Source organism: Dermacentor andersoni, chromosome 7, assembly GCF_023375885.2.
Source record: "Dermacentor andersoni chromosome 7, qqDerAnde1_hic_scaffold, whole genome shotgun sequence".
Lineage (NCBI taxonomy): Eukaryota > Metazoa > Arthropoda > Arachnida > Ixodida > Ixodidae > Dermacentor > Dermacentor andersoni.
This window is the reverse complement of record NC_092820.1, coordinates 172,605,652-172,630,636: the sequence shown is the minus strand read 5'-3', so window position 1 is coordinate 172,630,636 and position 24,985 is coordinate 172,605,652. Positions and strand designations below refer to the sequence as shown.

Below are 24,985 nucleotides of genomic sequence, written 5' to 3'. Positions count from 1 at the left end.
TACCATCTCCTATAGGTGAATGACCCCTGGTACGCCTAGTAAGTGTACTGGCAAGCTTTCGGAGCTATTTTGGATGTGCCTGTGGTGATTTTAGCCCTTGGGGGCAGTAAAAGGCATGCGTTCATTTTTTTGGACTGTGTTTTTTCAGACATTTTCGCGGTCCCTAGGGCAGGCAGGCAATGAACTTTATTCAGTGAGTTCAATGTATCAAAGCAACACTTGGGCTTACAAAATATGGCACAATTAAAAGCTGTGGATTAATTGCGACCATCCACATTTTTTTAACGCGCACCTAAATCTAAGTACCAATGAGCAATTTAGTGGTCAGGAAAACACTAGAATCACTTCAGCGCAACACGTTTTGTGACTTGGTTCTTGGCAGTTCCAAGTAACATCAGTTAAACTATGCAATCTCAATGCAAAGCTGAACTTCTGCCAAATACGGGGTAGTATGTTTGAGCTGTTCATAAGTGACTAACAGGAGCACTTACCGATAATCATTTTGTGTGTTTCTATTACCTCCAAAGAGAAGAAAATTTTTTTTCCAGTGTAATTTCTTATAAGGACATTCTGTATAAATGCAATAATATTTATGTGGAATACACTTCTGACCGAAACTGAAATTAAGCCTGCTTTAGCAGTTTTAACACAATGTATGGTTGGGCGAATTGGTTTGTTATAGCTTACAAACGGCACCAAAGAACTCGAAGGATGAACAGGTAGACTATCTTGATGTCGTTTGATTTGTCCTTCATGTTCTTAGGTACCACTTGTAAGCCAGTTTTAGCAGTATAAATTACCACTAACGTTCTGGGTGAGGGCTGCAATACTCACCCGCCAATCTTGTCGCGCACGTTCTGGTAGCTGTGAGTGAGGCGTGGCTTGAGCCGCTCAAGCAGGTCTTCCAGCAACTCGCAGACACGCCACTCCTGTTGTGCAAGGCCTCCCAGCTGAACGTACAGGCGGCTAGACTGCAGGAAGGAGCCCTCCTCACTCTTTGCGGGCTCTGCCAGGAGCAACTCAAAGAACCAGTGGTACTTGTTCGGATCCCGGCTCTCCTGCATTATTAAGTTAACAGTAAGCATGTCCCTATGCTCTGCAAACAGGCAGTTTTCAGTCAATTTCTCCAAGAATGTATACTTGCCTTGCAACATCAATTTACAGTGATAACTTCATTTTGATAGTACCACAGTCCAACCTTGATATATCGAACACAGATATATTGAATTATTGCGTATATCGAACACTTTCTATATCACGTAGAAAACCGCATGCATTTTGATTTTTAGTTTCGAGCGGGGTCGGACGTAAAATGGATATATCATACTCCGCCATCCCAGACCATGTGTGCTTTGTTGACAGGCAGCAAGCTTTCCAGCAACACCCTTGAAGATAGCGGTGGCGCGATGTTCCCGACTGCTGTGCACTATAACTGAACACATCGATTGTGCTGAGGGCACCATTTTAACGTAGTGGTGCACGCAAGTGGCGGCTTGGCTACTTCGACAACGTCAATGACGCATTGCATTTGCTGCACTGACTCCTCCTTGTTGCCACGCTCTGCGCCTGCTGCGCCTTGTGAGGAATGGCGCTTTGTTTGCACAAAGATACACGACAGTGCACGTTCACTGGGCTCACTCATAGACTCCATGGCAGACGCCACTTAATACTTTGTTATTGAGTGTTTCAAAATGCTTCGATTGACGGACATGGAGATTGCAGCGGAAGTAGCGGTCACACGAAGATGCTGCCGAGGTCAACTTCGCAAGCACTGATTTTGCCCCGCTCCCAACTTCAACTGAGGCTGTGGCTGCTTTGGAACTTCTATGCCGCTACTGCGGCGCAATAGAAGGCACCGACCTATTGCTTGTGGATCGTTTAGACCATGTTGAGGACGCCATGGTTAAGCACGTGGCTGCCAATAAGAAGCAGGCTACACTGCTGCAGTACTTTCAGCCAAAGAAATAAATACTTTGTGTGAAGCTTCAATACTTTGTGTGAAGCTTCGAGTGAGTACTTACTGTGCCATGATTGGTTCATTGATTGATTTGTACAAGTTCTTTATTCATTTTTTACGTGATTTTATATGTAGAATTCTGGCTATATCGAACTCTTTTACACCACCGCACTGTTTGATATATGGAAGTTCGACTGTAGTACCCTAGTTATCAGATGCACTTTCACTTGGAAGAGCAGGCACTTCGAATGTATGAAAGAACAGGCCCAAATGCATTACAGATACAGTCGAACCCACTTATAACAATATTCAAGTGCCGTGGAAATTCCATTGTTATAACCAATAATTGTTGTAACCGGGTTCCATGAAAAATTCAAAATAGGGGGATGGCAGAGCTGATGTGAGAAAACTGTAATGGCGGAGAGGCCAGTGCCCCTCCCCATCACCTTTCTCCATCTGGCTGCTGATTATGTTCACTCGTTTAACTGCTTCCTGGGCGCTCCAGTCGCGTGTAACAAGCCATGGCTGTCAGCGTTAAAGAATGGCACTGCTATGACAACTGCAAAGAGGGGTCATGGGTGGCAAGCGATATGCGAACTCCGCCAAGTCATCGCATTGGTGGCCCCAAAAGGCGCCTTTTAAAGAATGTGGGAAGGTTGCCGTGGCAGCCTTTCAGGTTGAGAAATCCAGAAAAAACACTGAGGCGAGATCACCACAAGCATCTCGCCACGTACTTCTCACTGGCTTGCACGAGAAAAGCCTATGTGCGTCAGCCATGCATGCTTTACGCGAAGCTTGCCGACATCCTTCTCCAAGGCATTCAAGTGCTCTATGTAGTGCAGTGGAAGGTCCCTCGCGAAAACGAAGCCCTGGAGGGACTGAATCATCTGGCAGGCCTCCTGTGAGGACAACATTGAGGCAGCCTGCCCTTACGACTCGTCGCTGCCATCACTATCTGATGCAAGCACAATTGCGACGATCGTCTCATCAGTTAGAAGCACTTAGTTTCCAAATCTATAGCAGTGTGCTTTCTTCTCACTGGCGACGTTGTGCATTGCCGATGATCAGTGGGTAGATCAGCCATCTTCCGTTTCAGTGGCGAGACAAGCGAAGCTGAGAAACCACGAGGCCAGCAATGACTTCGATGCAACCAACAAAGACGAATGTGAGCAATTAAGCTGTTCACAGAACTGTGCTGAATGAGGAGCCAGTGAGCAACATGCGAGCAATCTGCTTGCGGCGCAGCTGGTGCAGCCCATTCGTGTTCGGAGGGGTGGAACGGCGACGGGAAAGAGCCATGTGGAGATGGCTGGAAAATGAGCGTGCGGCGGCTGTTGAAGCAGTAGCCCATCGTGCAGCGGCTCGAATTTCTCTCTTTTTTTTTTTTTGTTCTGCAAGAATTTCGCGTTTCACTACCTTTCGGCTCGGACACCCAGCAGCCAAACTTCGTTATAACCGATAATGCGGCATCGGGGCATTGTAGTAAGTGGGTTATTTCACCATGGAATACATACAAAAGTCAACGGTGCAGTAGCTTCTCATTGTTATAAAAGATACATTGTTAAAACCGGTATCGTTATAAGTGGGTTCAACTGTATCAACATGCACAATATGACATACAGAACTTCACTTTAACGCTCTGTAAGCGTGACACCACTGCTCTATAGTAATTAAATCAGTCGAATCTTGTTATAAAGAAGTTGCATAAGACACAAAATGCCTTCATTATGTCCGTCCATTTGCATTACCCTCTCTCTCCTCTCTAAGAACTGTACTTATATATACTCTGCTGAAGAATGCATATGTCGCCTTGAAGAAGACTAGTCCACTTGTCGAAATGTTGGCTCCGGCTTTCGCCTTGTTCACATTTTGTTCATTGTCTTGAATTTCATCTCCCACCTTCCCTTTGTTTTCCCTTTATTATATCCGTTATTCATGAGAAGCAAACATGGTGACGTCAGCATAAAAGAAACAAAAAGGGGTGGGTTTATACAAAAGTAATGCAAGTGTGATGCCCTTATAGGCAGATCTTTATAGCCCATCAGCAGCTTGCCATGTTGTGCTTTAGATGCCATGCCAAACTTGCTATAAAGTTGACGCTTCAATTTTGAAAAATTCTGTAAGTTTCAACAAGCTTTATAAAAATTTTATGGATACATCAAGAATCTACTCCCTGCAGTCAATAGACTATAGATTTTTCCTTGAAATGCAAATAACCTCATCAAGTTCGGTGCAGTGGAATTCAAGTAAAGTTATTTACCTGTTTCCATATAGTTAGACAGCATCTCCTGAGGCAAAGCTTCCTCTTTTAAGTAACGAAATTTTCATAGCTTATTGTATGAGTGTAGACTTTCTAGTCAATGCTGACCCTCCTACGCCTCTATAAAAGTGGCACTGCACATTTTGATTGGTGCAAAAAGGTTTCCAGCAAAAAATCACTTTGTCCTCACCGATATTGTGGCCATGCATGTCCCCCAGTCAGGCAGAGTTTCTGGCATGATTGCAGTCATGCCTAGCCGCAACACAGGCTCCACCACAGCGCGCAGCTCCTGCATCTGGAGAGCCATGTGAAGGCTGCTGTTATCCCACATCTCAGATTGCTAGATATCCTATCAAAGTTTAATTTTTATTAAATGACATCACTAATACACAGAAGTGCATTCATTACTGATAATTCATAAAGAATTCCAAAGTTCAGAACTGTCAGGAAGACTCCCATGCAAAAAAAGCATGACCAAGGTGATAAAAATGTTACAGCGTACAGTGGTTACGACAACAGGACAAATGAGTTGAGAATGAAAGGCCAAGAACATGAATGCGTGAAACAACAAAACGCAAAAACACAAAGCCCGTGTCAGAGCACCTAAATCAGCTCCCCCTGCTTGTAAGAAATGTTCACTGTAAGAAGTGAGCACTATAAGCAGCCAGTGCTACACTTACAATCCCTTACTCCAGTGAGAGGCAAAGCTTCCACAGTGGTGAGGTAGTCATTGGCTTGCAGACAACCAAACTACAGTAGGACCTCATTAAACCATGCCTGCTTAAACAGTAGTTTCGTTTTAAAAGTAGTAAATTCCCGACTCAGCGGCCATTGAACATAATACGTTTTGTATCCACATAAACCGTACCAGCCTATTGTGTTCTTACTGGTCAACACATAGTGTCTGCACTTTTCATGAAGCAATTATGGCGGTGTAGGTTGGTCAGGCAGAAGAACGAGCCTTAGAGATTAGAACAGCCTTGAAGCGCAAACACAGAGGACACTTGGAAGGGCGAAGCCACATTCACATCAACATCACTTTGGCGCTGAGCCAGAGAGCGTTGTGGCTGGCTAGTGGTCACCTGTGTTGTGATGTCGTGTAAGCCAAGACTCGCGTCATGCGTGCTCCGCAAAAAAAAAAAAAAAAAATGGGACATCGTTTGTACTATCGAACGTGGCACGAAGTTGGCGCTGGCACACGAGAGAGATCAACTGTTGACTATGATGTGTGGCATTTGGAATGCGAAGGAGAAGATGCTCTGTAGTGCCGCTGGGACTGCGAAAAGAGGTCGGTTACGAGGTTCAACTTTTCGAGGTTTGACTATTCGCCTTCGTTGTCTCTGTTATTGCCTAAGTGTCGCCTAACAACAGTGATGAGGATGACACGGAAAGCGACAGCACGAATGATTCAGGCCCGGCAGTGACAGAAGCTGCATGTTACGTCAGCCTCATGTGGGTGTTTGCTGAGAAGAGGAGGCTGGCGGAAAAGCTGGCTCACACGCTGCTGTCGTCGCTGCTAGGCCGCCGCGACATATCAAACGAAAATACCATACTTCTGTCGCGCCAAATGAATAAATACTGCATGGTTTTTGCCCTTTCATCTTACTCTCTCTGAGTTCTGTTTTTGACAGGTAAGTGGGCGATCTCGCGCTATTTCGGTTAAGCAGTACTACTGTTTAGTACATACTTTTTTCGAGTTCCGGCCAACTACAGTTTAACGAGGTTTCACTGTACAAGGTTTCGATGAGTGTTCAAAGTAGTGTGTGTTGCTATTAAGCTTTAAGCACAGCCTTGAACAAATAACTTTGTGTTGACCCTTGTCAACACAAAGTGAAACCCTAGACAATTTTCACTCCATATTTACAATAAGCCTCGATTACACTGCAACTTCACTGAAGTGCACTATGGGTTTATGACAGCAAGGGTTGCATCAATTCCCAAATTTAACCTTCCACTGAAACTTCTCAGCAACAAAAGTTTTACCATGAAACCAAGTGAGGCCGCACATGAAATCCAAATAACTGCACAGTTTCATTCTTATATTTTTATGCAAAATGTATTCACCAAAATGCTGCATGTTCACAGCCATCATAGTCAGGAACACTAGCAACGTCCTCTAGATTGTTCTAAGCCCTCTTTTTTTAACACTTTCTTGTCCAAGCCTATTCCCATCGATAGCCCGCTACCGACAACTGCAAATTCGTATTTTGACCCCTTCCGAGTGCTCTTAGACAGCTAGCATCGTTAATTAGGCCATTTAGGTACTATTAGTCAGTTTTGGCTTTCGGTTTTCTTTTTACACCGCGCTTGGATTTTTGAAGCACCCCAGGAGAAGGGGCATGGTCTGTGTGATGAGCGCTCATAGCTTCCAGGACAGTGTCGGTGCTTACCCATTCCAATCCCTCTATGCACAAGTCTTTGGACTTTGAAAGCAGCACTGACATGGAAGACAACTTCGGTTCATCAGATTTCACAATGAAGTTTCGATTTCTTCACCGAACTGTTTGAAAGCTGCTCTGTGCTGATATAAAGATATCCTATGTGTTCTAAGGGTCACAGTGCTTATCGGCAGGATACCGACATCTTTCGGCCGGGATCATTTGGCGGTGGCCACGCAGGAAGTCAAGCTCTGTCTGGAAAGATGGCTGGTAGTCGACCTTGGCAACATGCTAGGGCTAGTTACTAGAGTTAACACTTTCTTTTATATCCCAGGAAATTTTTTGCATAAAAATATATTTGCTGGAATATTGCACAGGTCATTTGCATTGAATATGCATACTCTGAAAATTTTTTATGGTTTTTCTGTGCAAAGCAACAGCGATGTTTTTCTAGAACATTTCTTCTTTTCTACAAAACATTTGTCTAGATATTTATCTTTCAAAATTTTTTAATACCTATGTTTGGGACTAGTACCATCAGAAAAAAAATTTCTTCCTTTTCCATTTGATGCTATCCACTTTATTATCAAGCATGCTCTGTGATAGGAAAAAAATAAAAATAAAAAAATACAAGACTAACCAAGAACTGGTGCTTTTCCAACAGGCAGGAAAGCTAATTTGCAAGTCTGCTTTCTGGCATTGCACATTTACCTATGTAATGCGGGGCCAGTCATTGTTTGTTATGAAGTACTAACTGCACATGCTGGGGCTAGTACCTTGCTCATGGTCTCATAATGTGAGCCACACCTGCATTTCTCATGTCACAATGCAAGTAAACTGTACTCAAAACACACTAAATGTAAAAATGGCTATGACACCATTAGCACGGCAAACTGTCATGCGGAAAAGCTAGCTTTACAGTATGAGAAGAGCCTATTGGGGCTGACACATGGCCAAGCTGCTCTCAAAATGCAAGCAATGGTGCAGTACCTTGTCAAAACCCCAATGCTTGCTGCCCCTCATCAAGCCTGCGAGGATCTCCAACGCACAACGCTGGTGGCTCTCCTGATTGCTGGCAATCTTGGTGAGGAGAACCTTCTCGAAGAGCGGCAGCAGAGCTGAGCCATAGTTGCGAAACAGGCCCTGCAATTCCGAGATACAAAACACACTAGGAGTCACTATCAAAAGAAAAACTTACGGCTACTTTCAAGTGCAGCGACTGCAAGAGCCCAATCTTTTTCAGTCGGAAGGCATAGCAAAATATTGCCCCTCTACTGCCCAGAAAAAGAATTTTAAGAGGTTACTACTGCAATAGCCATACATAGCCTCTAGCAACCCAAGACCAGTTTTATCATTAGCTTCATGTAGCTTATACAAAGAGTTCTTCAAGGACAGTTAGAACATGAGATAAAAGCTATCCCTCCTCTATGTATTCTTCAGGCCTTAGCAGCTTTGAACACTGCTTCAGCAAACTAGCCATGCTCTAATGATATATAGTCTAGAAAATCCCACTACCACAAAATTGATGAGGCTTGAAAAAAAATTTTGTTGTTGCAGAACTTCGTAGATATAAAATCAACAAATAACCATGAAACATGTGGTTCAGTGGCACAGACAGGAAGCTATAATTCCAAAAGTCGGTAATTCTGACGTGCTTGTGCTTGCTGCAAGGATGTAAGTGCTATGCCAATTGCGCCATCTTGCGGCAAGTCAAACCATCAAGCTGTGACAACCTGTGCCAAAACACTAATTTCAACTGAAGTCACTAAATATAGTGGGATGTGCATGTGCAGTGACAATCACACAGCCATAGTCATGCATTGGCTGGGGTTTAGCCTTGGAATCCAAGCCTAAGCAATCCGTTTCAGCGTTCATGTCATTTAAGTGTGGCAGTGTTTAGTGGTACATTTAAACTTGGCTGCGAGGAAAGGAAAATCATTTTGTGGTATACAATGCATCATAAATGTTTTATATGAGATATGCGTTTGCGTATTATGCAGACCAGCTAAAGATGATTTGAACTGGCGCTCTTCATATGGGGCAGTTGGGAAGAAAAGCTGTGCTTTCAGCCGAATTAATAAGTCGTACGGTCTCTTCAGCGTGTAGCTCATCAGTTTCGTTATACAATTTAGCCCTCGTTTGTGCATTCTATTGGCAAATTCACGTCGATTAATGGGCGAACACCATGCACCATGCCAAGTCAATTTCGCACATGCATGGAATTCAGTTACCAAGATGATAGTTCAGCATACCAACAAACGACCTACGTGCTTTCGTGAAACTTGACCACAAATATCCAATAGCAAGTGTAATAGTCACTCAAATTTGAATTCTAGCTGCTCCATTTTCTATACAACCACACTACACAAAATCAGACTTTTGCTGCTGTAGAACACAAACCAATTATGTAAGGTTTCGGTTTTATTCAACTATAGCAGTGAAAACCGAACATAAACTGCATTCATGCCAACAATGGTCACAATGCGTAGATAGAGTCAGAATTCTTTAAAAATCATCACTCAGTGTTTAAAATATTGGTCGCCATTTTACATAGGCTTTACGGGGCCCAGTGGCGGAGCTGTGAATAAGCCTGAATAATTGAACCTGTGCAAAATATTGGTCGATGATGCAGAAAGCCAGTGAAAATTTTAGCCCTTTATTCCTTTCAAAAATATAAGTTTTTTATGGCCAAGCGATGTGGAATACTGGCAAACATGCAATGAACAAGGAAATAACTTCCCATTCATTCTATCGTATTTTGATGTTATAATGAATGTGCAAAGAAATAAAAAAATTACAGAGGGCATTATGTGGACGGCGTTCACTGTATAATGATAGGTGTTGTTCATGGTTGTCACTGCGAGTACTTCTTGTTCATCGTGCATTGGATATGTTTAATTAGCTAACTTTATAAACTGACCTAATCGATGAGATGTCAAATAAAATGTTCTGGAGCACGTTGAGGAATTACCAGTGACAGCATTTAAAGCAACCTAGGATTTGTGCAGACTATTTTTCTAAAGAAAGAAAGAAAAAAAATTATCTCTACGTAAACCTTGTCAAATGCGGCACTGGGAGCGAGCGGCTGTGCTCTTTTCTCGATGTGTCACCAACTTTTGCTGTGCATCTTCGGCACTTATCAAACCTGAAGTTGTGCGATCTTGTAACGGTTTGCTTTCCAAACCTTTACAAGACTGTGCTCCTAGTTCATAGGGGCATAATATACACAACATACTAGACGATGACGTTTACGTCTGAGACCGCTAATATCACTGGCACAGGGATGCAATGTAACCTGAAATTTCAAAAAAATTTTGCGGGATTTGTTTTTGTTTCTTGCTGGAAAAAAGGAGCACACAAGACCTAGGGTATGCTGTCACTAGTCATTTCTCGACATCCTCCACAACCTTTGCATTTGCATGTTATCAAATAACTAAATAAGTGTTGACTAATTAAAATTAAATATTAGTAACTTGTGCACAAGGAAAACAACTACTACTGCTCTTGAACAGTGTTAACAAAAGCCTATCAACGTACAACGGGTGCTGTTTGCATAAAGCATTTGGTAAATATTTTTTGGCCACATTTAGGTGGCCCATCCGGTGCATAACTTAATAGTGGTTTCTGAGAAACTTCTATGTGTTTCCTTTGTAGCTTCATGCTACAGTCAGGTGGATGACAACTTTTCTCTTTCATGAACTTTCCTCCACTTAAGTTCAGAAGTCCTGCAGGCTTTTGCAGAAATGATTTGCAGTAATTTAATAGTGTTCTACAAGGTCAAATAAAGAACACCTTTTCTTGATCTGCATGTATGTCACTCATGTAGAGCTTTACCAAGCTGTTCCAACATGCAATCTTCTGCTCCAAAATGGACAATTCCTGCTCTAAAGGGCCAAATTTGCTGCTCCCAAAGCTGTTCCACAACTTCCATGGCTGCTTCCATCCCTGTCGTTGGAAAGCAGTGGTGTAACATGAATTTTGCATAATGTTAAGCGAGCCATCATGGCATTACTAGCAGGCGCTACAACGAAACTCCGGAATGTGTCAAAGGTGTCCATTACACAAAATGCTGCCACAGTGCATGCATATTCTGTGGCAGCATCTTCACAGTTCAAGAAAGAAAAAAATTGACTCACTTAAATATCCTTACGCAATTTGAATGCTTTCATATTAAAATCACCTTAATCCACTTTACTTCACCTTAAAGGGACACTAAAGATAAATATTATGTCAAGCTAAAGTGATAGATTAGTGCTCAAGACTCTCTAAGGCAAACATCACGATTATCGCACACAGAGCCTTAATAATAAAGAAATTGAGGTAAATGCAGCACATGATTAGAGACTCCCACATGACATTCAAGTACTTGCCCAATGACGAAAGCACTCCTCAGTTAAATTCTGTCCCTAGTACTGAACCACTTGTTGCAAAAAACATCCTTGTATTGTATTATAAGATGAAATAAAATGCTACTTGTCCAGTTCTATTTCATTTCTAGAAAAAAGAACTGATTGAAATTACCCTTGACAATGACGCCGGCAGTCAAAGGGTTTCGTTTTGCTCGACTCCGCACTGCCCATGCTTTTGCATTTCACTAGTTTCGTTGTCGTGTAGCATTGCGCTGGTTTTGCTGGCTCGCGAAACTTGCACAAACTGGAAGTAGCAGTGAATTCAAATTCCATGTGATGTCATGGGATTATCAAATGGTCTACGCCCCTTGACCAAAAAGCAGCTGCAGCGGTGAATTTACCGCTCTATCTTGGCTTGGTACCGCCGTCTGTTGGCTGCCGTTTTACTCACAGACAGCAGCAAAAGGTGGTGATGTCGTATGCAACATCATCACTCCCCCGGTTGGGTGGCGGGAGATTTGAATTTCAAAAAAGGTATTTAGACCCTTCAGAAGCAATTTTCTCGTAAACTAAGTCTTTTTCTGGCATGAAGCAAGCATTGCGAGGTTTCTGGAATAATATTTAAACAGTTCATGTCAACTTAGTATTTGCCTTTAGTGTCCCTTTAAGTCACCATACTCTAACTTCACAACTTTACCTTAATCCACTTTAATCCACCTTATTCCACTTTAATTCACCTTCATTCACTTTACTCCACCTTAAGTAACCTTACTCTAATTTGTTCTAACTTTAATTCACTTTACTTCACTGATTCACCTTAATTCAATTTAATTCATATTATTTACCCATAATCACTACTAATTAATGTTGTTATATCATTTACTATCTTCTGTATTACTACTGAGGTCATACACAATGCTGATGACGTAACCTCCTCCCCATTGGCTGCGCCGTCACATGCCCAATGACGCACGCCATAGGACACATGTTTACTCAGCCAGATGGCTGCGACATGATGCGTGCAATGACGCATGCACTAGGCACAGCTTTGGTCAACCAGAAGTGCGGAGCCGCCTTAGTGTTGGGGGAAGTGCACCTGTCTCTGACCCTGGAGGCCCAGGTTTGATCCCCACCTAGACCAAAATTTACCAAATGTTCTTTTCAATGGCATAAATTTACTTTGTTTACAGGAACCTTCCTGAGAAATGCAACGTCAATACGAGCATTTCTTGATGTGTTTTTACTCTTTGCACCGTCAGCCGTTTTTGGTACCATCACTTCATCAGGCCCAGTTTATTTATGTATTTATTTAGTTATTTACAGTATACTGCAGTCACGAAGGACCATGCAGGTGTAATAATAGTTTTATACAATTGCACAGTTTTGTGGCACGAATGAAGCCGTACGGCACATAAGCATACAATGTGGATAATACAAAGCAAACATATTAGTGTAACTAGAACCAATAAAGGAAACCGGTGCAACCTGCCCAGATAAAATAATACTGCTCATAGGAGGGTTGACATATAATGCGACATATAATGCTTTCGCATTAAAATTGTCACGAACATGCTTGATGATTTCATTACCACTCGTTTCTTTACGAACAACTAGATGGGAGTCAGCCTTGACAATCACGGGACTTGATGCTTGAATTGGCTCAACCAGCGCCTTCTAATTATCAACTCAGACGACTTTCCAGAAACATGTGACACATTATTGTTGCTGCTAGCTTAACACATAAAATTACATACTATTGCATCAGTTTTTGCAACGAAAGTGGCAGAATGTCATTGTAGACTACATGAAAACTCTTTCTCTTGCCATTCTGTGATGACAAAGGAAATAATGCTGGCTGTGACAATGAGCTGCTGTTACATGGCTATTGGCAACACTATTTCTGAAGGGCACTGGAAAGAGTGGATGCTTGAATTTAATTTGATAATCAACAGTTTCTTACCACCAAGAATTAGAAGAATATCTTTTGAGTGCATTTTTCTTTTTTTGGAGGTGGTGGTGTCGAGGCTTGTTCTATGACACCTTTGCTGAGGTGAAGATGTGCTTGTCATGAATTTTGTTGTGGTTGTAATTTGATGCATTAAGTTGTATGAGACACTACCGAGAAATAGACAGAACTTCGTTGTGCTTGAAATTTTTTCTAACTGGTATTTCTTATGAAGGGTCTCAACTTAACTTAATTTCTATTTTGCTTCATACACTGCAACTGAGTTACACTGCCATGGCTGGTGCTTGTTTATGGCACTAGACAGATGACTCACCTTGAACATGTAGAACCTCTTGGCATCAAATCGATCGTGGCCCTTCCGTTCTTCCAGTGACAGGTACTTGGAGAGTTGCTCCACGAATGTTTCTGAAGTGAAGGCTTTAAAGATGTCCGCTTCAGACTATTAGAAAAAAATAAAATTGTAACACATAGCAGCATCTGTAAGTGATTGCTTTTGAAATGTAACCTAGTTGCATGACCACAACGTTTGAAATGGCGTAACAGGTAAAATACACATACTTATCACTAAAATGGCGAATACAGAAAAGGTATAAATATAGACAATGAGACGGGCAGCAGTTCCACTTGAACTAATGCGGCGACGCACAAATAGAAATGAATTCATGCACAGATGACAATTCACAACTGATGGGATAAGAAGTGATGGAGTAAAAGGTACAGCGCACTCTGTTTCATTCTGTTCATGTGTCTTTGTGGCGTGAGTGACAAGAATAAGGAACACAAGGGGTTCGGTTTTTTTATAGACAATTATAAGGAGCCACTCAACAATATAGTCGAGGAAAGAACTGAGAAATTTAACTATGTTTAATTGAAGTGCAGAATAAGTTCTGAATGAGGTTTTAATCTGTGATAAGCTTCATATTCTTAAAAAGGAAAAGAAAAATCAAAGTGGAGTAAAATACAATTTTTCTGTTAGTGGGAACCTGATCCCAAACCTCCACGTGGTGCACGCAATGCTTTATTAGTTGAGCTATAGCAACAGCTGGTGAAACCATCCAGAAATCACCACTGGCTTGTATAAACGAGTGAGCAAGCTGACTTTTATGCTACGCTAGCTCTACCAATGCCGGTTGTACGTTCTAATCAACACCAAGGTCATACAGCTGGCTTTTGTGCTTTGACGCAGGCAGCGTTGCTCACTGTTCAGAAATCAATACATATCCGATGTCCCTAAACACTGATTAGCTTCAAAAATTCACACAGAGTTACCCGTGTCTGCTTTTACTAAAGTAAAAAAGAAGCTATGCAAGGTTGCAGAAACCAATGCCAAACTCGCCAGGACTACATTGCAAACAAATACATGTGCAGAAGCTCTTCTCCCCTATATTTTGCTTTACAGCCAAGAAACGTTGTCCACAATTAAGGAAGCAAGATGATGAAAATACTTGCTATTGGTTCACACTGCGAGGTATGACAGCTATATTCGTCATCGGCTATGTTCAAACAAATTTCAATGATAAATATACTTTTAAGCGGTAAAGAAAGGGTTAAACAAACGACATCCAGGGCAGCACTCACCGGCATCATTTCCTCGATGGTGCAATCCAGCGAGGGCTGCTGCTCCTCAGGCGCATAGACAAGGAAAGGCTGTGGCAGCCGGTAGAATCCAATGTGAGTCTTGTGCACAAAGTGGTGCTTCTGCCACTGCTCCCGAGTGTCTGGCCGTAGGGCGCTGTTGTACTGAAGCCAAAGGTTGGCGGGTCGCTTGCCTCCAACCCGCTCCACCAGGGTGGCTAATGTTGGGCTTAGTTCGATCGACTCCCGGTCAATTTCAGCCAACTCCTGCTTGACGTGCTTCTTCTTGAGTTGCTTTAGCACTGTGCCCACTCCCAGGATGGCCACCTGTGCGTAGTTTGAGCCAAGAAAAAGTAGGACTCAGGAGAGCTCCTTTTGGAATAAAGACTTTTGCAAATGCTGCTTGAAATGACTTAACCTAGATCTGTCAGTTCCTGTTATACCATCTACGAGACAACCCCCTTCCCCGCACCCTGTCGCAGCAGCACCCATTCCGCTGTTGAACGTTTTTCTGGGTTTAGAAGCAAGGACTGATTTGATACTTAAAGGATTTTATTCTCTCTTGCACTTTAATTCCTTTTGATCTGGAAAATTAATCCTAACCAATTTTCCCAGCAGTCGCCTTTACTACAAACCAGGGACGTTGACTTAATAATGTCACTGTTCTGTTGTTCACATACTTTGATAGTGGTACCTACCCCCACACAATACCAGGTCTCCTTTCCTTAAATTTTGTAGCATTTGAGTTCTTGCTTTTCCTTTTCCCGATTCTGGACACTAGGCTTCATTGATGATTTAAGACGGCAAGCTGGGCGAGTTGGTGATTGAACATGTTCCTATGGGTGGGTAGCGCAACCCGGACGAAGGACGAGAGGCAGAACACAACACGAGTGCAGTGTTGTGTTCGTGTTGTGTTCTGCCTCTCGTCTTTCGTCCGGGTTGCGCTACCCACCCATAGGAACATGTTCATTGATGATGTTTAATCCATGGCAAATCCCTTGCAAGGAACAAGTGCTACTATCTTCAGGAATTACATTAAACAATGAGTGCTTTCAGGTGCCTCAGAGACTTTACGAAAGAGGCCACACCTTGTCCATGCTCTGACAACATGGACGGCATCAGATGTTACACTATGTGGATTGGTGAAAAGACATGAATATATTGTAGCCAAAAATTAAAAAGAATGAGGCAAGACATGTAACAAGCACAATGCACTAAGTATAGGCATATAGCAGAGAAACTGTCTGCTATAGTAGACACTCTGTCTGCTAATGTAAGCATGGCAGAGACTGTTACACTATCCACATGCACAGGATCGTCTATGCTTTTTAAGGGCGAGTGTCTCATCAGTATCTGAGTCAGTATAAAATTCAGCATTTCGTCTACTTTAGAGGGTAAATGAGCATCATACAACACTTAATGCTGATACCCATTAACTCTTTTGTTACCATGCCTATTCAGATTGATCACCGGTGATCAATGCTTTATATATCACCTTAATGAAGAATAATTCTGCTGCACCACTCAACATGTTAGCTTCAGCGCAGCATAGACAAGACAACAAAAATAACACAGTGTTCAACTCAGCTGGAAGTGTGCAACTTCCAATAGTTAAAAGTAGCACACTTGTGTTATTGTCGGCTTTATCTGCGTTGCACTGATGCTAAAATTTTGAACAACCTGCACTAACATGTGAGACAACGTGTACTACTAGTCTGCTGGATTTTTTGACAAACTTAAGATGCCATGAGAACTTTAATACCAATCGGGTGCTTCCTTTAAAAATGGTTGACCCTGTACATATGCAGAACACCTCTGGGTGGTGCACAACTAGAACTAAACAGAACAGAACACTGTTGTGGTTAGGTATAACATCAGGAGTGTTGATGCAAAATAAAATTTTCTCAGGAGGTTGTCCTTCACAATAACCCCAGTTTCTGAAGCTATTGCTACCGTGCAACTTCCAGAGTGGGCAAAACAAAAAAGACCCGTTTGTTGTAAAGCTTATGCCAACCTTGCGCACGTTGAGCGTGTCATGCACCAGGTGATTGACCAGCATGTGAACAGCGGGCCCGGGCAGGGGGATGTCGTTCCTGATGAGCAGCTTAACCATCACCAGGGCCATATGGTAGTGGCGCCAGTGGCTGCGCATGTAACACTGTCATTGCACAATCCCCATCATGCGTATTAGGCACTACAACTATTACCACCAGTGCTTGTAGTACCAATGCTAGTACTAGGAATACTAGTAGCGGTATTAGTACTAGAAGCCTAAGCAGCACTAGTACTAGCAGCACTACTAATACCAGTAGTGGTCTTATTGCAATAGCAGTGCTACAGTACCACTGATGGAACTACAAGTACTATTACTACAAATGGCAGTGCTACAGTACCAGTTGCAGTACTAGTAGCAGTGCTACTAGTACTTACTGGAACTTGCAAGCACTACTGCTTGCATTAATGCAAAGTGCGAACTTGTTTTTGCCGATAAACTCTAACAAAAGTGTGATGGCCTAGAAGTTAACAAGTAAACATGCTTTTTTTTAAGTGTATATATATATATATATATATATATATATATATATATATATATATATATATATATATATATATATATATATATATATGTTCTTTCTGAACTATATGTACAGTCCACATCAATGACAACGGATCCATATACAACCTACTTTTCGATATAACAGATTGTTCTTCTTACTTAGTTTTGGTTTGCCCTTATTATCAATGCGACCAATTTTGCTTTTAACAAACCCAGCTATAACCTATCAGCTACAACAGACCAATTTTAGGGGAAAATTTTGTCTACATAATACAAAAACAATGCGCTTTGATGCAATGACGTAAGTGTGGCAGTACACTGCACGTAATTATTTCCAGCTGCTTGCTGAATTTGCAAAAACGCACTTTTTCTTAAGCAATGAATACACCAGCGGCAAGCTTCCTGAGAGCGTGCCATGCAATGCACTACCAGCAGAGAGTTTTTGTGTCGACCACGCAAGCAGACCACCACCACCTGATGCTGTTGACTCAGTCCCAAGCAAGTGCCGAGGGTATCTCTAAGCTTAGCCAGTTGTGAAGCGAAGCCATAGAGTATGGTGCTTCAAAAACAACTGCTGACCATCGCAATATGTACCGTTTTCAGGACGCTTTCTTTCTCCTCACCTGAATTCGCACAAAAACAAAGATATGCTTTTGTTCACGGCATCCAGACTGCGGGGCCAGTGAGGTGGCTGAGCCATTTTGCATGCAATGCAGCAGCAGCCAGACAGGGGCTCTGAGTTGAACTTGCCTCATAAAGTGGCTCTTGTTGGTGCTACAGGTTTGACAGCGGTCGTCACTTGTTGTGCAAGACCAAATTGAGGCATCAGTTTACAATACCAGCCACTGTTTTGCATGAAGAACAAACTGTAGCTATTGTTTTCGCCACTGACAGCAGCGATGCGATTGGGCTGGGCAGGTGTCACGGCAGTGTTAGCCGGCTGGCTCCCCCCCCCACCCCCCACCCCTACCCGCCCCGTTGTGCTGGCTATTTATCTTGCCAATATGCAGGTGTATAATGGACCCCTCTAATGTGGCAAAAATACCATTTGTCAGCAACCAGCACCCGGAAAACGGTGGACAGGTACACGCCATGTGTCATGGCTGTACGATTACTGCGTAAACCCATTTATATATACCCTATTTCCCGGAGTGCAAGTCAAGTTTTCTTCTTTTAGTTTTTGATCGGTACGCCTTATAGACTTATAATAAGTTTCTTTCTTTTTTTGGGAGAAACTGTTGTCAAAATTGGATTGGACACTATGGCCACGCGAGGTGTGCTGGGTTCTTCTCTGGTAGTTGCTATGGGTTGTGTGCGTGCTATGGAGGCATTGGGTTCTTCTAGTGACAGAGTTGCCGAGCGCCGTGCGAGAAGGATGGAGCAGCAACACAAGCGGCAGCAGTCCGACCGTGAGTTGAATGACTCTGAAGTCATCACATCTGCAAGTTACTTTCAAGATACACTGCACAAACTACGCGTTTGCTGAATACAAGACACTCCTGATGCCTCCATAGCTGCCTTCCCGCTTTCCTCCCTTGTGCACGATTTGGCTCACCGTTGCACGCTTTCACTCACACGTACAGCATACGGTGTGCAGAGACGATGTTATCACCCTTAGACTTTATATGGAACATCACGGCGACCACGACGGCAGAAATGCACCCGGAGTGTCCATATCATTGCTATTGCAATTCTATGGCATCGATATGCTCGTGCGTGACCCGGGTTCACAAAGTGAAACATCACTCTATCTTTTTTAGATTGCTTACTGAATGAACAGGTGCATCTTATACACCGGTGCATGTTTTTTTTTTTTGAAAAACTGCCGTTTTGAGGAGGGTATGATTTTTACAAAGGTCCGGCTTATAGACCAGGAAATACGGTAGTTGTGTACCTTAATTTTGATGTTTTTATCATTTTTACGATTGTGAAGTTCCGCCATTTCAAAACATACCGCGACCCTAATTTTGGATAGAACGCGCTTGGGATGTAACGGACATCTTTCGCAGGATTACCGCAGCCTGTTGTAACGAGCGTAGACTGTATATAAGTATAAGGCAACAGCTCAAATTGAAAATCATTACTCGTATGCAGCTGTTATAATAAAGCCATTGCTAGCCATTGTGGCTCGAGTTCCTTACTCACATACCAGCTGAAAGAAATGTACATACATAAATTGTTGTAAATAAAAGAGAAACAATGCATAGGTAGTTATATCCACTAGAAAAGACAAAACAAAGCAGTATGTTCTCACTGTTCATTGAGGTAATTTTGTAATAGCGCTGCATGATTGCTTAGAATTAAAAACTAAATTCTGGGTTTTACATGCCAAAACCACAATATGACTATGAGGCATGCAATAGTGAGGGACCCCGATTAATTTTTGACCACCTGGGGTTTGTTTATATGCACTAAATGCACAGTACACGAGTGTTCTTGCATTTCGCCCTCATCGAAACGCAGCCACTGTGGCTGGAATCTACCATCATGGCAAGTTTCCCCTATGCTACCATGGCAAGTATTGCTTAAAATGCTACATTTACTCACTACTCCGCTGCCTTAAACCTTTCAGTTATATTTATTTATGCTGCTTATTGCAGCTGATGGTTCTTGCACAGTTTTGTGAAAACCACACTAAATTGACCATCACAAGGGAAGTTTCACAAAGGAAGTTTGTCCCGCTAGTTTACAATGTTGTGAAATAAAGCCTCTGGGAATCCTCATGTTCCATGACGCACGCCAGGCGCAAGCTCCTGTAGGTTTGGGGAGAGGTGGGGAAGCCTTCCCATCATGGTCGGTGCATGGGAATTGCAAGCGCCACTGGGAGTTTCACATAAGATTCCTCTGACATTACCCGACTCTCTTTGGTACCCAGCAATCGGTGAGGGTAGAAGGCTCCGCCGCCGCTCCTGTTTTTCAGCACATTAGTCAACCATGTTTCTGCCATGGCCTATACTCCTAGCTGGGAAGCCGGAAACCTTTCTGTACCTAGTGTATTTTACTTTTTGAGAGAACCCCCAGTGGTGTAAACTATAGTTAGCTGGTCCGCTCGAAGCATTAGTTGCAAGCATAATAAATGCTTTCCAAGTCTACACGTGGTCATCGTTCATCGTTTCCTCTAGCTTGTACCGGACCACGGTTGATGGGCAGGTGTGGCGTGTCGAGGTGTAGCGCCGTTGGCACACTCTTATCCATACAAACTGAGGTGATCATTCATTCATTTGAAGCTTTACAAATTTGCGAACAGAATGTAAATAAATTGTTTACGACGGCCTTTTCACTTAATGGTCAGAAGGCAAAGTAACACTGAAAATTTGCAACAGCACAACTTCACGAAATGCTACAGCAATGCCTGATTTTAATTCATATGGCATCACCATTGTCTTTATGCTTTCCTTGGCTTCATTTTGTTGTTACTGTAATTGACAAGTGTCACAAGATGTCACTAGCAGCAGTACTGTTGCCAAGTCAGACATTCCAGCATATGTCTATGTTAGTGTGCCTCCGCTATGTTAAATCTCCTAGTAAGCAAACCTCAAAAAAGCATGAGTGGATACTCACAGGCTACCACTCTCCACCTGAGTAACCAGCTTGCAGACGAGGTTTTCATACTCCCTGTGGAATTAGCAAATAATTAACAGGTTAACAAACATAACAATATTTAAACAAGTCAGTCAGTCCAAGGGTACATGCTTAACCAATGAAACCCAACAAAAGTCTACCAGCAAGATGTTATTGGTTATTGGCATCCAATGGTCTTTTCACACTACAAATGTGCTGTGAAAGTGCTTTATTATTTCAAATGCTATGATGGTGTACTTTATTAAGTATGCCGGGCCTTTATGGGAGCCAAATCAGATGCATGTCCTCAGAGGTATGCTATATTTTGGAACGTCCTAAAACGAAAAGGCTTACATTGAATAGCCAAATTAAGCTTTATACAGGCCTGCTTAGCTTCCGCATGGAAAAATTAGCACTTTAGCAGCACTTATTGTTTTATAGGGAGGTGTTTTTGCTACCCAAGTGTGTCACATATGACTTCGGCAGGTACCGGGGAAGGGCTTTGGTGCTGCTTTCCAAGATGCGTGCAGTGCTAATATAAGAAGTGATACTAATATGACATTTTACGATGGATTCAAGCGTAACAGAAAGTATTCAGCATTTGGTTCTATGGCGGTTAAAACATTAAACATAATGGCAACAACCAGTGGCGTAGCTAGGTCGTCTGGCACCCGGGGCCCATAGGTCTTCTGTCCCCCCCCCCCCCCCCCCTAATGTAGTCGAGGAAGGCGAGGATATCGACAATTTCCGGGTTTCAGCACCAGTACAGCCGCCTTCGATTCTGCGCACGTTCCCCGGGTCCCCCTCTCCTTCGCTTTCTTTCCCAGAGATCGCGAATGCAGCAAATATACACGCTGTTTTTCCTGCGCCAAATAACACACGGTGCTGCACTGATAACGTGTGATAAGCCCATGTGCACATCTTCTGTCAGACTGTAAGGCTTGGCAGCCAATACAAATGCGGCATCGTGGAAAATATGACTCACGTACAAGTAACAAAAAATATCTTTATAATAAAGTTCTAATTACCAATTATAGCGGCAATATTGCATTTGCAAAACTGAACCCCTACATTCATTACTTGCTCAACAACAAGTTCACAAAAATCGTCGTAGGTGCTATGGCACGCAGTATTTTGTCTGTGGGCAGCCCTGAACGAAAACGAAAATTGTTTGTCAGTGACGCTGATCTCCCCACCCTATTAGAAAACGCTACCTGCCTCCCCGCTGCGCGGGCGCCAATGCTAAGACAATTACGAGTTCTCTTCATTCTGATCAATAAAGCCTTGTTTCGTTTGCTGCTATACGGACAAACGTGATTATCCGAGCTGCGGTACCACCGCAAGATTGGGAACAGAATATAGAGCACGCTTCGCGTCGATTCTTGGCGTCACCATAAAAAAAAAGAAAGAAAAGGCCACGATGAAGCCCGTGCCAGCGAAAGCTTGCACTACTGTTGGTCTGCACTCGCAATGGAGAGGATTAAGGGATCAACGTCGCTGGTCCGCTATTTCATATTTCTTTCGCTGCTGCCATATACTGGGCGCCGCCCGCAGTGCCAAAGTACTGTAGGTTGTAGCACCCAAAACGATTTTGTTTAAGAAGGTTTTGTTGAGTTAATAATATGACTTTGAGTCCTCAATTCTCGAATTGAAGTGCTTCCTCTATAAGTACTAATTACGACATTATTAAGGATATGGTTATTACTTATCTGACATATTTTTCGCGCTACCGAGTTCCTAGTAATCACAAAAAGACATAACTTCATAGAATCTCGATCGGGAAATATCCTTACGAATTCACCTTTTTTTAAATAAAATTCTGTGCAGCTGATACAGACACTGTACTTGTGACATGAAGTCACACAACAACAAGTTTTCTGAAACTTTCGAGGGTAAGAAGGAAAGCGTGAAACATAACGGCAGGTTTCGCAGCGGCTTCTCGGAGCGAGCGGGAGAGAGGAAGTAAAAGCGAGCCGGACATCGCGGCGGGCCCGCGACTACAGCCTGTCGAGTCATACGCCGCCAAACTCTTCGGCCGAACCGAGTCTAAAGACGATCCAGAGAATCCCATTCGCGACTTTTGACGGCCCCACTTATGCAACGTCGCTCTCAACGAACGCTTTGCCGTAAACGCGAGCGCCGGGCGCGCTGGTTGAACGCCCTCTTGCTGCTGTCTTTGTTCGTCTTCGCTGCGCGTTCTGAACGGAAGGGGGTCCCAAGAGCCTCAACGCCTTACAACGCCTCACTGTATGTTTAGAGACTCCTGCTCCCAGCATGAACGCACAGCACGAGCGCACCCCACATGAAACGTTCCGCTAAGGCGAGTAGTTTAGCGACCATTTCGCGAATTAAATTTTTTAGCCTGCACATTCGTGCAATTATTTCGTGAGGTGTTGATAGAGCTGCAGCCGACAATTCAGCGGCGCAATGCATCGGGTGCATGAGCTCGGGCTACTGGATACCGGAGCATTCTTTGCAATTTGCGCCCAGTCAAGCCGGCGGAAAGAGGGGTGTCTTCAGGCGTATATGACACCCCCCCCCCCCCCCCCCCGTCTGGCCCCTTGCACCCGGGGCCCATGGCCCCCCGGCCCCCGCTGTTGCTACGCCACTGGCAACAACTGCGAAGAAAGCCAATTTCTTACACTATAATCCTGTTGTACGATTTGCTAGGCAACTATTTTGTTAGCATTACCTGACCTAATATGAGATGGGGGCCACCACTGGTTCCCGAATGCTAGTTACCCTATTTTTGTTGCATAGCTCATTTCACTTCGCCGAGGAATATACATCAATCTTGTCCTTTTCTGTTTCCTCGCACCTATTTTGCAATTTTAATGAAATTATGCCCAAATAATCTGTTTTGTATAAAATGTTCAGAAAATATCTTAAATTATATTTTATCTATCTAAATTTTTAGCTACATTGTTTGCTACTTCATCAACTGTGAATACATGGCATTGTTGAAGGCAAGAAAGGGGCCAGGAGGAATAGTAACAACGTTGATGTGATCCTTATTATCTCTTTATACTTGCAACTGTCTCTGAAGATTTTTTAGCCAGCAAAAAATATTTTGCCTAAAAACAGGTAAAAACACATTGTATGTGCTTCGAGAACAAGTAAACACTGCTCGCATACACATAGGTACAGTGTAGTTTATAAAGTCCACCTACATTCATTTTCTTGCGATGCTATAAAGATTCATTGTTACATATATAGAATGTCATGTATTCATCATTTATGACATTCTCTTCTAAATCTTACATACAAAAATCAGCTTGAAAAGTCAATACTGAGCATGACAAAAAATAAACACGGTGTGCCCACAGCAATGCCTGCTACGTTCAGCACTTCTCCAAGTTTGGACATGAATAGATCAAAGACGTCATGCAGCTGGCAAAAGACTGCAATGTGGTCATCTTGGCTAGACCTTTCTTAGCAAAATGGCGTATTAAAGAAAATGGTATGTTTCTTCTTTAACTATTTACAAACGAAAATGGTGCTTTACTTTCAAAAGTATACTGGGCACTAATGGGCTAGGCCTTCAAAGATAACTGGTCTGAAAACCTTAATCATGTTTAAGTGCTAATTTGTTAATGGCCTTATATAGAAGCTGATTAATAATAAATTTGAGTTTGGTAGCAAAATATCACAGGTATATTTAACCTCGTTATATTACCTGCAACAGTTCTAGCTAACTGGAGAAGCACCATATAGAAGTAGGGTATACAGAGCTGATTGGTAAGGGTTATTGAGAATTCTGCATGCCAACGAAAATGAAAGGCCCATGGTGACATGAGTGATATGTCAATGTGTTCCTTTCTTCCCTCTGTCTGTTAGCCACATTGAATTTATCTCTTGAAACGTAATTAGCTGCAGGTTACATTCCCCAAATGCAGGGCCATCCAGATGGATTCAATTTACATCTAAGAAAAACTCAATTACAATCTGGTCAGGAAAATTAAAAGAAAACAAGATGTTCTTTATGCACAGAGCTACAATAGAGATTTCAATTGGAAAATATTAGACACTGCAAACCACTTATGGTTATGAGAAACAGATCAGTTCGAACACTCAGCAGAAGGCTAGCATACACCCTCCCCATATCTCCTCTTAATGCACTGAACCTCTGTGGCAATTACTTTTTTGCACTGTTGTTGCACTGCTCCTCAGCTTCCACAGCTGCAGACATTTCCTCGGCAGATGCGGCGAGTGCGAGTTTCTGTGCACATTCCAAACAGGATGCTGGCACCTGAAGGAACAAAGGGCATGTAATGGGCATGTAAGTCAGTGCTGAGAAAACCAAAGTGAGATTAAATATGAATAACTGCAGCTGTCTCCCACCTGTATGATCACCTTTCTGTCGTTTCTCATTTACAATGTGC

General features: G+C 42.8%; 1 protein-coding gene across 2 annotated transcripts in view; it reads right to left on the bottom strand.

Annotated features, from left to right (window-relative positions):
• Positions 1-24,985, bottom strand: part of LOC126533013 (proteasome activator complex subunit 4A-like) — a 115,054-nt gene that overhangs the window by 21,808 nt on the left and 68,261 nt on the right. For both annotated transcript variants that reach the window (XM_050180199.3, XM_055071695.2), the window contains exons 26-33: positions 24,743-24,852; positions 20,604-20,657; positions 16,500-16,629; positions 14,489-14,812; positions 13,224-13,349; positions 7,586-7,738; positions 4,408-4,512; positions 835-1,058 (exon numbers count right to left, since the gene is read on the bottom strand). In XM_050180199.3, the coding sequence (XP_050036156.1) occupies positions 835-1,058; positions 4,408-4,512; positions 7,586-7,738; positions 13,224-13,349; positions 14,489-14,812; positions 16,500-16,629; positions 20,604-20,657; positions 24,743-24,852 (1,226 nt within the window). The remainder of the gene's footprint in view (positions 1-834; positions 1,059-4,407; positions 4,513-7,585; positions 7,739-13,223; positions 13,350-14,488; positions 14,813-16,499; positions 16,630-20,603; positions 20,658-24,742; positions 24,853-24,985) is intronic.